Consider the following 16,482-nt stretch of genomic DNA (forward strand, 5'->3'; position numbering starts at 1 on the left):
GGTGAGGTTTAATTTTTTTTTTTTTTTTTTATCTACTTCTATGTATATATTTTTTTTTTAAATTTAAGATTCATTTACGTTATCTTAGTTTTATAATTCTAAGGAAATGAACTCAATGCAATTCTATCCCATTAAAAGATGTTTTAAAAAAAAGTTTATAGATATAATAAAATTAAGAGAAGAGAAAAAAAAAGAAAAATAATTCATAATTTTACATTTTATTTTATATATATATATATGGGGAAAAAAAACTCAAACATGATCTATTTAAACGTTTAAAAAAAATATAGTAAAAAATTGCAAAAAAAAAAAAAAATTATAGAATATAATTTGTAGGAATATTTTAAAAAAAAATTGTATTAGTTAATTCACAAAAAAAAAATAACAGGAAAAAAAAAAAAATACAATTGATATATATTAGTTTTATTATTTTTAAAAATTAAATTAAATTTTTTTAGCTTTAAAAAAAAAAAAATAATAATAATTAAAAAAACAAAAGAATTTATAAATTGATGAAAATATAAGATAGTGGAATATTGTAGATTGCTAATAAATTAAGGAAAAAAAAAAAAAAATGGAAAAATTAAGTATGAATAAGACTAAATTAGCCCTTACATTATTGGGAGGTTTGTGTTCTTTTGCATTTTATCATTTGAGAAGAAAATTTAACTTTTCATATATTTTATTTTCAAAAAAATGGTTTAGTGAATATTCCTTAATGTGGCCAGGCCAAGCCTTTAGTTTAGAGATAAAAAAAATAATTTACCAAACTAAATCAAAATTCCAAGTAATTTTATATTTTATTTTTTTTAATATATATGTGCATACTACATTTATATGGAAAATATGAACATTAAAGACGTTTTCAGTTATTTTTAATGTTTAAAGAATGATACATTTTAAGGCTGATATTAACAAAATTTTATTTATACTACTTTTAATTAAATATATATAAATAAAAACATATATATATAGTTAAAACTATAGTATTTATTCTATATTCCAATACTAAAATAAAATTATTTAATTTTTATTTTATATTAAGAATACAAAACCTTTTAATATTTATTAATAAATTATTCATTTTATTTTATTTTTTTTATATGTAGAATGTTTTAGTTTTTGAAAGTAAAACATTTGGAAATGTATTAGTTTTAGATGGAGTAATACAATTAACAGAAAAAGATGAGTTTTCATATCATGAAATGATGACGCATATACCTATGACTGTACATGAAAGTGCTAAGAATATTTTAGTTGTTGGAGGAGGTGATGGAGGAATAATACGTGAATTATGTAAATATGAATGTGTTGAAAATATTGATATTTGCGAAATAGATGAAAAGGTTATAGAAGTATCCAAAAAATATTTTAAAAATATTAGTTGCGGGTTTAGTGATAAAAGAGTACACATTTTTATTGAAGATGCTAGTATATTTTTAGATGATATAACAAATACATATGATGTTATAATTATAGACAGCTCTGATCCAATTGGACCCGCTGAAACATTATTTAATCAAAAATTTTATGAAAAAGTATATAATGCCTTAAAACCTAATGGAGTTTGCATAGCTCAAGTAATTAAATATATTTTTTATATACACTTATTTAATGTTTTTGCTATATTATCATATTATTTTTCTTTATCTTAACAGTGTGAATCTATATGGATACATGTTGGAACAATAAAAAGAATGATAAGTTTCACAAAAAAAATATTTAAAAAAGTGGAATATGCAAATATTAGTATTCCTACATATCCATGTGGATGCATAGGTAGAATGATTTATAAATAAATAATAATAATTAATATATATATATATATATATATTTTTGCATGTCCAATTGATTTAAGTCATATATTTCATAACAAATAAAGGAAATATGAAGAATAAATTAATTTTTTATATTATAATAGTTTTTTTCTATTTTTTTATGGTTTCCTTCAATTGAAAATGATAATTACATAAATATATAATATAGAAAAAAAGTTTTAGTACTAAATATATTTTTTATGCTTAAGTGTCTTTTAATTTTATATATTATAATGATCATTTAGATTATTAAATTTTACAATTATTAAAATATATATATTTTTTTTTATTATATACTTATATACTATATTTCTATTTTTTTTTAATTATTAAAATATTTAAGTGCTTAACTGCATATATTTTTTGCATGTAGTTCCTTTTATTTTTAATTTTACACTATTTACATATATATATATATATATATATATATATATATATATATATATATAAGTATATATATAATTATTTATTTTCTTTTATTTTTTATGTATATATTTAATTCCTTTTTTTTTTAATAGGTTTACTTTGTTGTTCTAAAACAGATAATGGTTTATCAAAACCAATTAAAAAACTAGATTCAAAAGAATTTGAAGATTTAAAATATTATAGCTATGAAAATCACATAGCCTCCTTTAAATTACCAACATTTGTTTTAAAAGAAATTAAAAATGCTTAATAATTTTTAATTCAATATTTTAATATTTCATTAATATTACATTTTTTTTTTTTTCATATCATTATATATATAAATTCATTGACATGAAGTACATTAGTGGAAAAATTAATATGAATTATTTAATATTTGAGTTATACCTTAAAATAGAACTTATTTTTTTTACTTTGTTTTTATTTTTACATGTTATATAAGTTTCATGTGAAATCGCATGCAAAGATAGCATAAAAACAAAAAATAATATTTTTTTAAAATAAAGTATTATTATTTCTACATAGAATTTATTAAATTTGCAATTTAAATAAAGTTGAAAATTTTAAAAAAAAAAATAATAAAATAAAATATAGAACTTATTAGAAATATACTTTTTTTCAAGCAACATTTATGTAGTATGATTTTTTTCCCCGTTTTAATTTAAATTAAATTTAAAGAGTACTTTATGATTGTATTGCATGAATTCAGTTTTAAAAAAAAAATCTACAAAATCTATGTCTTTGTTTTAATAAAATATTAAAATTAGCTTGGTATTAATATTTAACAAAAAATAATTTATAGTTATATATCCGTTTAAATTAAAAAAAAAAAAAAAATTCTTTTGTCACAATTCAATGTATTAGATAAAAGTTATAAATTTTTTAAAGAAAAGTTGTAATTTAAAATATTTATTATATATATATAAATAGATATTTTTTTTTTATTTTTTATGCACTAACGCTTTTTTTGTATATGAAGAAGAAGCATGCACTTTTTTCTGTTTCTATATCGTTTTAATTTTAATAATGCGAAGTAATGCAATAATTTTATTATTTTTTTTTTTTTTAAGTTACCGACAAAAAATAAAAAAGAAATTTATTAAAATATTTTAAATTCGTTTTTGTTAAAAATTTTTAATAATTTCAAGGGATTGTTAAAAAAAAATAATTTTTTTTTTTTTTTTAATCTTGAAATAATTTTTATTTTAATCTAATTTTTTTATTTTAATCTTTAATTTTTAAACTTTTTTTTCTATTAATATCTTCTGATTTTAATTCAAATTAGTAAAACTTTAATCTTTTTTAAGAATTTTGATATTTTAATAAATTATTTTAGTAATTCTAATTCTTTATTTTTTCCTTTTTTCTATTTTTTCTATTTTTTCTATTTTTAATTTCAAAATGATAAGAATAGTAGTAGCATTATTTTTCTTTGCCTATACATATGCCTTTAATATTACGGATGGCCCCTTAAATCAAGAAAAGTTATTCAAAGCAGTACTTGAAGTAAAAAATACTAGACATCAAAATTTCGTAGATATGATGAATAATGAATCTTCCTCAAACGAAGAAGAAAGAACCTTTGAAAATGAATTAAAAAAGAATGGATATGTATGTTTATTCAGTAAATTTGATATTGTTTTTAAAAATTCTTCAAGATCATTTAATGAATTATTAGATAATGGTAATGAAGATATTCTAAAAGAAGCTGCTAACGATTTCAAAATTAAGTTGATTCAAGTAATAAATCATTTAAGTGAAGTAATTTCTTTAAAAGATTTGAGAAATAGATACGAACAAGTTTTTCAAAGCTATATTTCTCAATTAGGAGGTGATTTTTTTGGTTACAATAATAAAAATGTACTAAATCAAGATAAACATAGCATTTTTAATACACCTGAATTTACCCCAAAACTTACAAACTACTCTGATAGAGAATCTAAGGGAGCCAGCGAAGAAGGTTCAGATTTATCTAGAGTAAATAATGAAGAAAATTTAAATAAAATATCAGAAACATATTCATATGAAAGTTTTTCTTCTAGCTATAGTGATGTATCAGATCAAATCGAAGAAACCTTTGAAAATGAAACCATGACTAGAGAAAAAGCACTTGATATTTTAATAAGAAATGCTATTTTAGTCATGGAAGGAGAATGCAATGAAGAGTCACCAAAAAAAAATGATGGAATGTGTATGAGATTTGGAGGTAAAGTTCAAAAAAATTCTTTTACAACTCTTTGTGGTTTATCAGAGTGCGGTGTAGAAAGTAATAGCGGTTTCTTAAGAAAAGCAGGTGGACAAAGTGGTATTGATTTTTTTAATAACAAAAAATCAATGGATGAACTAGTGAAGAATATATATAAATTATTAGAGAATACTTTTGGTATAAATATGATGGAAAATCCATTAGTAATGAGTAATTTAACTCCAGAAAATTTAAGATTAAAAAATGAACAAATAAATAAAGAAGGACAAGCAAGCGAAAGCTCTCTAGATAGTAAAATTCAAAAAGATACCAATACTACTATCCCCCAAAGAAATGAAAATTAAAAAGTAGAAAGTATTCTATGAAGCATATAATTATTATGTATTATTCTTATATTAATGAATAATTATATTTTAATTAATAACTACCAAAAAACTATAATAAAAAAAAAAAAAAAAAATGAAGTAGCTGAGATAATTATATTATAATTTATATAATAAGGATTATTATTATATGTATTACTACTAAGTATGATGATTGTATTTCTAAATTAATTATTTTTTAAAATTTAAAAAACATTGAGTTTTTTATTAGGAGTTTCATATATAAATTTTTAAGAAATATGTTTGATTTTTAAGTTATTTTTTTAATGTTTTTTTTTAGCTCAAAATTTCTTTTTTAAATGTATATTTATATTAATTTTTTTTTATAGTATACCAGTATAACAACTGAGTATTAAATTACAAAGTACATTAAGTAATATATATAGGAGAAAAAGATAATGTATATTATTTTTATTACAGGAAATATATTATTTAATCCGAGTGAAATACACTTATTTTTTTTTAAATTTCTTATTCATATTTATATTATTATGTAGTATTAATAATGTAATGGTATATATTTTTATTAAAGTACAAACTGTACTAAAAAAAAAAGACTTAAAATAAAAATAAAAAAAATAGAAATATAAATGAAAATAACATTTTCTTTTACTATAATACTTATTTCAAAAATCAAAATTAGCTTGAACTATAAATTTCTTTATAAGAGTGAATATAGGTTTTTTCTAATAAAGAATAAATAGAAAAAAAGTTCTTTTCTATTGAAAGTTCTAATCTTTTTTTATAACTAGAGATGATTTAATTTAAAGTTTTTTCTTTTATTTAATACTTTTTCAATGTTCATTTATGCCTTTTATTTTTTTATTTATTTTTTTTTTTTTCACTTTAAAAATTCTTTAATTTTTTCAAACATATATAACAAATTAAAAAAGTTGTACTTCTTTTAATATAAATTCATATAATAGTACATATTGCATATGCATTGTTATAATAATTTATGAGCTAACTGAGGTAAAAAAAAATAATCGGAATGATTGATAAATTAATTTTTTCGGAAACATATAATTCATGATTTATAAAAATTAGAACATTAGTAAAACTTTATACATATAAGTTTTTTAAAAAGGAAAAAAAATAAATAACAATCTTAAAGTTAATAATTATAACATCTCACAAATTATCTAATTAAGAGCTTGGAACTTAAAAAATAATTTATATTACCATATTATAATTATTTTGAATATATATATATATAAAAAAAATATAACCAATAATTATGGGGAATAAATATTTTAACTGCATACATTAAAATTGATTTTAAAATTTTCAATTTTACAGAAATGTATGCAATAAAAATTTTCATCATAAATTTACTCACTGAAAAAAAGGATAAAAAAATAAAAAAATAAGTAATACTCTTAAAATTTAAAATACATATAAAAGGAAAAAAATTTTTAAAAAAATAAAAAAAATAAAATTATTACTTTTTAGCATACTAAAGTTTTACATACATTTACAATTTTTTTTATGAGACGTATAGATAATACGAACACGTTTTTTATTAAAGGAAATGCATTTAATAAATAAGTGTAAACAAAAATTTTTAATTATTTTAAAATAATTAATTTTGTATCATTAAAAATAATAAAAAAATAAAAAATAAATAAAAAATAAATTAACTAAAATGAAAATAAAAGTTAAAATAACATTAACAAAATAAAATATCTTTTTTTGTTTTTTTGTTTCATGGTAGTAAAAAAAAAAAAATATAAAACTGGAAGAAAATTTTACTTTAATACAAAAAAAGAAAAAAAAAATAGAGAAAACAAAATTACAAATTATTGGGTATATTATTTATAATCTGCATAAATATTAGATAAAAAAAAAAATAGTACTAAATAAATATAAAAATAAAGAAAATAATGGAAAAGGACAATAAAGAAGAAAATTATGAACTGAATAAATATAGTTATCCAAATTTTTATTTGGCTGATTTATTTTACAAATTACAGTTATCAAATATATCAATAAATGAAAGAAATGAAGCATTACAAAAATTGTTAGATGAAATAGAAAAAAATAATATGTATCCATACTATAGTTATATTTGCGAAGAATTGAATCTAAATATGGATAAGGATTTATATAAAAAATTAAAAGATAAAGCTGATGAAGAAATGAATAAAATAGAAAAAAAAATATTAGAGTCTGAAGAGAATTTTGATTCTGTTGATACAAAAAATGATCTTCTAATAAAAGCAAATTTTTTTTGTAAAATTGGAGATAAGGTAGTAAATCTGTTATTTTATAGTTATTACTTTTTTTTTAAATAAAAAAATAATAATAATAAAATGGCATTCATTTACATATATGTGATATCAAAGAATATAACTTAATATATATATATTAATGTATTATACTATAATGAACATATGTTCTATCTTTATAATTCTATAGTATAATCTCTTATGTGTCTATTGTGATACTTAAAAAATAGTTAATATTAAAATGTAAATTTTTTTTTTTATATTTTTTTTTTTTATTTTTTATTGAAAGGAAAATTCAATTAAAGAATATGAAGAAGCATATAAAAAAGGAATAGGTATTGGAGTTAAATTAGATATTTTACTTACCATAATAAGAATTAGTATTTTTTTTAATGATATGAAAAATACTAAGAAATATTTAGAACAAGCTAAAACACAAATGGAAAAAGGTGGTGATTGGGAAAGAAAAAATAAATTAAAAATCTATGAAGCTTTAAATTATATTATGATTAGAAATTTTTCAGAAGCATCTAAAATTTTAATTGATGCAGCCTCTACTTTTACTGCTACAGAAATTTTATCATATGACCAACTCATATTTTATGTTGTTATTCTTAGCATAGTAACAGAATAAAAAAAAAATTTCCTAAATATTTTTTAAATATAGTTTTTTATATATATTATAAATTCCTTTCTTTTTTTTTTTATTCTTTTTTTATAGATGACTGAAGAGAGAACAGTATTGAATAAAAAAATTTTAAATAACTCAATAATTTTACAAGTAACGAGTAGTGATGACGATTTGCAAAGTTATATCTCTTCTTTTTATCATTGTGATTATAGAACATTTATGGAAAAGATAATAAAAATGGCTATGCGTGTTAAGAGAGATAGATATATAGGTAGGCACTATAGATATTTTATTAGAAATACTAGAGTTAGAGCATATAGACAATTTTTAGAACCCTTTAAAAGTGTTACTCTTAAAAATATGGCATATGCATTTGGTGTTAGTGAAGAATTTATTGAAAGCGAAATATCATCATTTATTGCTAATGGAAAGCTAAATTGTAAAATTGATAAAGTTAATGGATCAATTGAAAGTAATCAACCTAATGAAAGAAATACGATGTATTTGAATACAATCAAAAAGGTATTCATGACAGAAAAAAAGAATTACATTTTTGTTTTAGTTTATATATCTATAATTGCTCCTATTAATACATATAGATTTTAATAAATATATATATATTTGATATATTAACTTTTTATTTTATAGGGGGATATATTGCTTAATAGAATACAAAAATTATCTAGAGTTATTGATATGTAAAGTTATTTCAATAAATGCCCAATTATTTTTATTATATCTCATTTTTTTTTTTTTTTTTTAATATAAGCAATTTATATTTTTATTTCTATATTTATGAAATATATATTTAATCATTCTTATTTTGTTATTCTTATATTTTTTTGGCATTTTGATTTATCATCAATTCAAATGTTTAGATAATTTTTTTTATTTAAAGTATATATATTTTTTCTTTTTGCTAAACAAAAAACAAAAATATTTAGTTAATTAAAAAAGGAATTATTAAAACAACTATATGAAAAAGTATAATAAAAAAATTAATAAAATATTGAAACAGAGAATCAGAAAAAAAGAAAAAATTATGTAAAAAAAATGTATACAAAACAAAAGCGATGAGATAGAATAGAATAAAAAAAAAAATTAATATGAAAATAAGAACAAAAAAAAAAAATAAAATAATGATATGATAGAACTGAAAAAAAAAAAATTTTATAGTAAGAAAATTTAATGAAATAAATAGAAGAAAGTTATAAAAATAATTACATATTAATTTTTTTTGAACAAGCATTTGCAATATATTGTAAATAAACAGTCTTTAACAAATATATATCTTTATAAAGATTAAAATGAAATTTATGAATATTAATTGTACTAAATGGGTGTAGTCTAAGTGGTTTAAAAATAATTTGTAAAATTCTATTTTCTGAATCAGAATTTAAAATAGATGAATGATACTCGTTTTCAAATATATGTAAAAAGCACTTTATATTATTTAATGAATATTTTAAGATCATTTCATTTGTTAGTTTATATAGTTTCAAACTCATTTCATAATTAACTAATGTGTCTTTTTTACCATGTATAAAATCGATTGTTAAATTTTGGAAAATTTTAGTTAAATATTTATTTTTCTTAAAGTCACTAATTATTTTAAAAAATTCTTTTAATGCTATCATATTGTCCCAATGAACATATGAGCATTTTTTGTTCATAACAAATGGGCTTAATAAATAAAAAATACTATTTTTTAAAACACTTTTTACTAATTTCTGTGTATTAGTAAATGGTGCAACTAATACAACTTTATTAATACTTATTTTCAGCTCATTTTTCAAAATATTTTTTTTTACTTTTTTTTTACTTTTTTCGTTGCTTAATATTTCATTAATTGTGATCATTCTAATAGAATTCTTATTATTGAAATGATTTTTTATTTCTGTTTCTAGTTTGTCATAATAGTTATTGTAACTCTTACGAATATAACTGTTCTCACTATTATGAAATGATAAATTATTATTTATATCAAACCATTCATCACTGTTTCTAATATATAATATATTATCTAAAATTTTTTCTTTACATGTATTTCCTAATTTTACTTTTTTATTCTTCTCATTATTTTTTTTTTTAATGGATTCTTCATCTTTATTTTTATTTGAAGAATTTATTTTATCTAAAAAAATATCTTGAAAAGTAAGTATTTTTTTTTCATCATACACATACTCGTTAATTTTTTGGTTATTATGATTTAATTTTATAAATAAATTATCTTCATTTTTTATTTCTCTAATTGGTTGAGACTCCCTTTTGTCAAAAGCGATTTTATTAATATCTTCAAAAAAATCATTGTATAAACTTTTTGCTATATCTAGTAACAGTTGTAAACTTACACTACAACCTAACGAATAACCAAATAAATTAATAGATATACTTTTATTTTTGTTAGTCTTTCTAATTTCTTTTAAAGCTTCTTTTAACGCAGTTAATGCACTTGTTTTAAATGTTAAAGGAGAAGGATGTCCTATACTATTATTGTATGCTGGATAATCTAATAATAAAAAGGAATATTTTACTTTTTTTGTTTTGTTTTTGTTTTTATATATAAGTGGGCCATATATATCAGTGTAATTTAATCTATCATTTCTGAAATTTTTTTTTCTTTTTTCAAAAGAAGGATTTCTACCTTGCATATGATAGGAGATAAAATTGAATAATTCGTCATCTTCACTTAAATCACTAGATTCGTTACTTTCTTCTAAAAAAAAATCATAAGATTCTTCCTCATCTTCTCCTAATTCAATTTTTTCACATGATAAATTCTTTAAATTATCAAGGCATTCATTCAGTGAAATAACATTAGCACTCTGAATATTTTTATTTTTTTTAAAATATTCACGAAATAAATTTTCTTTATTACTGGTACTATAGCTTATTTCCGAAGATTTAAAGTATTTCCTATTTTTGTCTATATATATATATTTTTTTTTTTCTTTTCCCTTTTCTTTCTCTTTCTCTTTCTCTTTCTCTTTTTCATCTTCTTCCTTTAATTTTTCTTTTAGTTTTTTTCTTTCTTTTTTTTTTTTTCTTATTTTTTTTTCCTTTTTTTTTTCATAATAAAAATCCAAGAATTCTCTATTATTGTTTGGACCATATGTTATATAATCATTATTGTATTCGTTATAATAAGCAACTATTCGATTGTATATATCTAGAGTAGTATCATATAAATTTTTATCACAAAATATTTTCTTAGGTAATTCTGGAAGTTCTTTTCTATGAGATAAATTTTTTTTTTTTGTATAATTATATAAACCTTCCTTATTATTAGATATATTTAAGTTACTATCTAGAAAATTACACTTCTGAAATATATTTTCATGAATTTTTTCTGTTTTTACATGAACATTTTTTTTAATATCTATCTTTTTGTTTAAACCAAATTTTTTATTTGTACCTAAATTATCATTTGAATTAGAATTATAATTTTTTTTTATCTTAACTCTTTTCAATTTCCTTATATATTTTTCATATTCTACTGGTGGTATTTCTGTTGCGTATCTTAAAATTTTATAAACAATATTTAATGAATCCATTGACTTCATATCTTTGCCACCGAAAACAAGCCAAAGATATATAGGTATTTCAACATCTTCCTTATTTAAATTTTTTTTTATTTTTTTACTGTTTCTATCTCTAATCTTATTAAATATAGAATCATATAATTTTGAGTTAATAAAATTTCTTATTTTAAAATTATTTATGTCTACAGAGTTTGTTATATTTATAGGATAATGATTTTCTTTATTATCTGAAATTTTATTTAATTTATGGTTGCATAAATTTTTTCTTATAGAACTATTTTTTATATTTACAAATTCTTTTATTTTGTCTTCTTTTATATTTTCTCTTGAACTATTTATCATCATTTTGTTATCTATTTCACTGATATCTTTATTTTCATTTCTATTTTGTATTAAAATATTATTTTTTAAGTTATTTACTTTTAAATAATTAATCGAATTATTTAAGTAATTATAATAATACTCAAAAAGAAAAAATACATTTTCATAAATATATGGAAAAACAGGTTCAATTTTACTATTAGAAAATGTCATATATATATATGGGGCATTATACAATAAACTATCAAGAAAAGAAACTTTCTGATTTATATTATCTAATAACATATTGTTATTCATATTTCTACCTTTCTCATTATAACAAATATTATTTTGATTATTTTTTTTTATGTTTCTTTTTATTTCTTTTCTTATTTCTAATTCTTTTTTTCCTCTTATATTATTTTCTAAAAAAGAACTATCATTCCCTTTTTTTTTTTCTGTTTCATCATCATTTATTATATTTTTTAAATTGTTATTACTTTGATTGATTGTATTATTTATTGAAGTGTGAATTTTAACATCCTTGTTATTAACATGAACTTTTTTTAAAGGAATGTATAAATTTTTCTTCGTATATATAAAAGAATTATGTGTTTCTATATAATCGTTTTTTGGCCCTGTTTTTATAAGAGAATTAGATTCATTTTTTATTTTTAAAAAATTCCATGAACCCTTATTTATAAAAGAATCATCACTTGTTATTTTTTGTATTCTTAATGAATTTTCTACTTCGTGCACATTTATAGGTGGTATTAAATAGGCGTTGTATATATAAGGATAATTAAAATGTTCAGTATTTTTATCAATTATTACTATATCCTTTATTTGCTTAATCATTAATTCGAAATTTAAACGCATTATTAAATAATTATAAAGGGTTTCTTTGTTATTATGATTATTATAAAAAAATAATTCATACCAGGTATTTTTATATTTAAAAAGGTTTATATCTTCACTTTCTACTTTTAATGCTGGTATCTCAATACTTCTATTTAGTCTGCATTTATAATTTTCTAGCTCTTCTAAATGTACTGGATCTTGAGGTAAGCTTAAAATTTCTCTCTGTGCTATTTTTACATTACTTACATTTGATAGAACATTTTTATATCTTTCTTTATTTGTATATATTTTAAAATTCTTTACATAAACATTATCATTATCAACAAACAATTTTACTATTCTATTTTTTTTTAAATTCTTTATTTTTTTTTTTATTTTTATTTCATTAAGACGATAAATATCCCGTATTGAATTTATACATTCATGTTTTTCTTTAGGTAAGTAATCTTCAGAAATTTTTTCTTCCTTATAATCTGGATAAGCCTTTTTATTTTCAATGTCTTTTTTAAAATACAGAAATTTATCTATTACTGATTGTTTTGAGTAAAAACTATTTTTCTTTATAAATTCACTAGTATTCTTATTTTTATTTTTCAAATAGTTTTTATAAATTCTATTATAAATAATTTTTTTTTTATCATCATTGCTATAATTTAAGAAATTATTATCATTTTTTCCCTTTTTATTTTCTATGAAATTCCAATCTATAAATTCGTCTTCTCTTTTTTCATTTTTGTTTTTGTTTAAATAATTTAAATTATATATATCTGTTAAAAAATTATTTTCTTTTTTATTATTTCTTCTATTTAATTTTATGAATTTGATAGTAGGACTTTTTATATTTATTAATTCTTCTTTTGTGATATTTTTATCATTATTCATCAGGGAGTTATCATCTATTGTTTTCTTCATTATTTGATTTTTTACTTTTTTTTTTATCCATTTATTATCAACAAACATTTTATTTTTTAACGTATTTTTGTTAAATTTTTCCTTGTGAATCTCATTTAAAGATATATCATGATAAAATTTATCATCAAAAAAAGAATTATTATTATGTTCTTTATATGAAATGAATCTACTATCGTTAATATTTACATCATTTTGATTGTTTGCGTATTTTTTGTATTTGTTTCTTTTTTCATTGAAATCTTTACTTGGAGATTCATTTTTTGATTGAATATTGTTATTTTCGGTAGGATTAGTTTGCATATTTTTTTTTAAATTTTCTTTAAAATACTTATTTAGAGATAAAGGCTTCATTTGTTCATGATAACATAATTCTATAAATTTACAACTTGGATTCCTAATTATATTAACATTTTTTAAATCATTTTTATTGGTATAATTTGCATTTATTTTATCATATTCACTTTCTCCTAATGTATTTTTATAAGAGTTATTAAAATTATTTTCACAAGATTCTTTTATGGAATCAAATTGAAATATTTTATAAATTGAATTATCATTTTTTTTTAGGCTATTTGCGACTAATTTTTTTTTATTATTTAATTCATTAACAAATAAATTATTTTCATTATTATTTAATAGAAATCCTCCATTTTTTTTTTTTCTTTGCATTCCTTTGCTTCTTTTTTTAATATGAATATTTTCTTCATATATATTTTCTTCATTTAAATTTTCTTCATATATATTTTTTTCATTTAAATTTTGTTTATTTTTTTCAATAATGTTTGCTTCTTTTTTTTTCCTTTTTATTATATTAAAATCCCCAAATTTTTTTGATAAGTTAAGTTCCCTTATTAATGGTATTGTAGAGTCACATTCTTTTTTATTTTTAAGATTACCTTCAATTGACAAACTTTTGTAAAAATTTTTATCAAAAAACATTGGTGAAATGTGCGTATTTGCTAATGAACAAGTTTCATCTTTTTTTATTTTAGGTGAAAAATTACAAGAATTTTCAAAATATGAATCTGTCTTTTTTTTTTTAAATTTTTTTACTAAATCATAAATGAAATATACACCATTAGCATTTTTTTTTTCCCTCTTTATTTCCATCGGAGAAATTAAAAAAAAAAATTTTTTTTTACTTTTTATTTCTTTTTTCTCTTCTGTTATACTATTATTTTTACCAGTATGTTTGTCTAAATAACTGTCTATTTTTCTATTAAAGTATACACTATTTTTAATTTCAAAGTTATATTTCTTTATATTATCCTTACGTATAATTAAATAACTTGTTTCATTGAAATTATAATTGAATACATATTCTTTATTTATATCAGAAAATTTTTCATTTACTGTTAATTTATTTTTTTTTTTTTTTTTTTTTTTTTTATTAAACTTAAAATTAATTAAATTAATCGGTGAAATCTTATTTTTTTTTAAGTAACATTTGTTCAAAAATGAGTTTATATATCCAAATTCGCTTTTGTTGCATCCTTTTTTAAACGTTAAACCGTCAACAATTTTTTTTAAATTGTAATCCATATTTATATGATTCACCTTTTTTTTTTCATTTATATTTTTTTCATTGATTATATAAACATATTTTATTCCTGAATTTTTTTTATTTTTTTCCGACTCTTCAGAAATATTTTCGTAAGGCTTTATAGGATGAATAATATTCTTCATTGATTTTACTTTATCTGATAAATTACAAAAAATAATTCCATTATATAAGAAATATTTATTTATTTTTTTTTTTAAGGACTTTTTTTTACTGATATTTTTATAAATCTTTAATTTTCCATTTTCCATATATTTCTTTACCGTTAATAAGCTTTCAAATACATTTTTTTTTTTCTTAATATTTCTTTTAAATCTAACGTTGTTATTTTTTCTATTTAAAGAATCATCAGATTTACTTGTGCTTTCAAAAATTATTTTAATTTCTTTTTGATTTAAATTGAATGAAGAGTGTGCTTTAACTTCATGTAATTCATTATTTAAAGGATTTAAACATTTATTCTTATATAAAAAGTTATCTTTTGTTAGGCTAGTATTTATATTAATTTTTTCCTTTTCATTAATAGATTTTTTATCAGAAATTTTTTTATTTTTTTCGTTAATATTTGTTATGTTAGTACAACTTTCTTCTGTTTCATTTATATTTTTTATTTTTTTAAAAAAATACTTTGCTTTATTTTCTCTACTTTTTCTTTCAAAAAGAAAATTAGAAAATATATATGAATCATATAAAGAATGATTAGAGGACCTTATAAATGCTGTTTTCATATTTAATAATTTTTTTGGGAGAGTATTTTTTATTTGTTTTTCTAAATATATTTCATTCTTATTTATTTTTCTTAGTCTATTTCCCAAAAGTTTATATTTTTCCTTTTCTATTTTTTTTACTCCAGTTATATTTACTTCAAGTATATTTGTAGGATCAAAGTACATATTTGAATAAATAGTAAAATATAACAAGATAATTAGACAATAATATTTTTAAAAGAAATGCATATATAGTCTTATTAGAATATAAGTTTTATTTCACTATAAAAAGCATATTTTTTTTCTCAATTTTCAAAAAATAAAGAAAAATCAATAGCCTGAGTGATAGCTCTAAGATGACTTTAATTCATCACATTTTCTTATCCAAGTGTAAGCATTACTTTTTTACTCTAATATATACTTTAAACACTCATTTTATTTAAAAAAAAAAAAGGAAAAGGGATTGTCCTCAGCATACTTGTTTTAAAAAAGAAATCTATACAAACTTTTACTATTTTAAAAAAAAAGGAACAATATAAAATAGATTTTATTTCATAAATTTTTAACTGATTCACTTTTAAATTATTTCATTTTTTTTTTTTTCTTTCACATATTATATTACTTCTGTTTGGTGCAACCTAATTTGGAAATATCCAAAAAAAAAAAAAAAAAAAAATCATAAAAGACAAAATATAAAGTATATTTCTTATAATTTTTTTTCTTTATTTTTTTGATTTATGTCATTTTTGTTTTATTATTTTACTTGTATTTTTTTTTTTTCCTTTATAAAAAAAGGATTATCTGATATTCTAAGTTTCACCTCTAGTCTTTTTTTTTTTTTTCTATTTGACTTAAATATATATGCACCCTTTCCGCATAATAAATTATATCTAATATGTTATTCTTTT

The 16,482-nt window shown here is 18.6% G+C and overlaps 4 protein-coding genes across 4 annotated transcripts; 3 read left to right on the forward strand and 1 right to left on the reverse strand.

The window, feature by feature from the left end:
• Positions 1-574: 574 nt before the first annotated feature.
• PRELSG_0926100 (spermidine synthase, putative) lies at positions 575-2,493 on the forward strand (the record flags this gene model as incomplete). The annotated part of the gene is made up of 4 exons (XM_028676704.1): positions 575-787; positions 1,110-1,580; positions 1,659-1,779; positions 2,336-2,493. The coding sequence occupies 4 exons, from the start codon at positions 575-577 to the stop codon at positions 2,491-2,493; spliced, it is 963 nt and encodes a 320-aa protein (XP_028533166.1).
• A 1,151-nt stretch (positions 2,494-3,644) lies between these two features.
• On the forward strand, positions 3,645-4,793 carry PV1 (parasitophorous vacuolar protein 1, putative; the record flags this gene model as incomplete). The annotated part of the gene is made up of 1 exon (XM_028676705.1): positions 3,645-4,793. One exon carries the CDS (start codon positions 3,645-3,647, stop codon positions 4,791-4,793), a length of 1,149 nt encoding a protein of 382 aa, XP_028533167.1.
• A 1,922-nt stretch (positions 4,794-6,715) lies between these two features.
• RPN7 (26S proteasome regulatory subunit RPN7, putative) lies at positions 6,716-8,393 on the forward strand (the record flags this gene model as incomplete). The annotated part of the gene is made up of 4 exons (XM_028676706.1): positions 6,716-7,081; positions 7,350-7,682; positions 7,782-8,213; positions 8,340-8,393. The coding sequence occupies 4 exons, from the start codon at positions 6,716-6,718 to the stop codon at positions 8,391-8,393; spliced, it is 1,185 nt and encodes a 394-aa protein (XP_028533168.1).
• Positions 8,394-8,911: 518 nt separating this feature from the next.
• PRELSG_0926400 (conserved Plasmodium protein, unknown function) lies at positions 8,912-15,760 on the reverse strand (the record flags this gene model as incomplete). The annotated part of the gene is made up of 1 exon (XM_028676707.1): positions 8,912-15,760. The coding sequence occupies one exon, from the start codon at positions 15,758-15,760 to the stop codon at positions 8,912-8,914; it is 6,849 nt and encodes a 2,282-aa protein (XP_028533169.1).
• Between the last annotated feature and the right edge of the window lie 722 nt (positions 15,761-16,482).

The sequence above is a fragment of the Plasmodium relictum genome (assembly GCF_900005765.1).
Source record: "Plasmodium relictum strain SGS1 genome assembly, chromosome: 9".
In the NCBI taxonomy this organism is placed as follows: domain Eukaryota; phylum Apicomplexa; class Aconoidasida; order Haemosporida; family Plasmodiidae; genus Plasmodium; species Plasmodium relictum.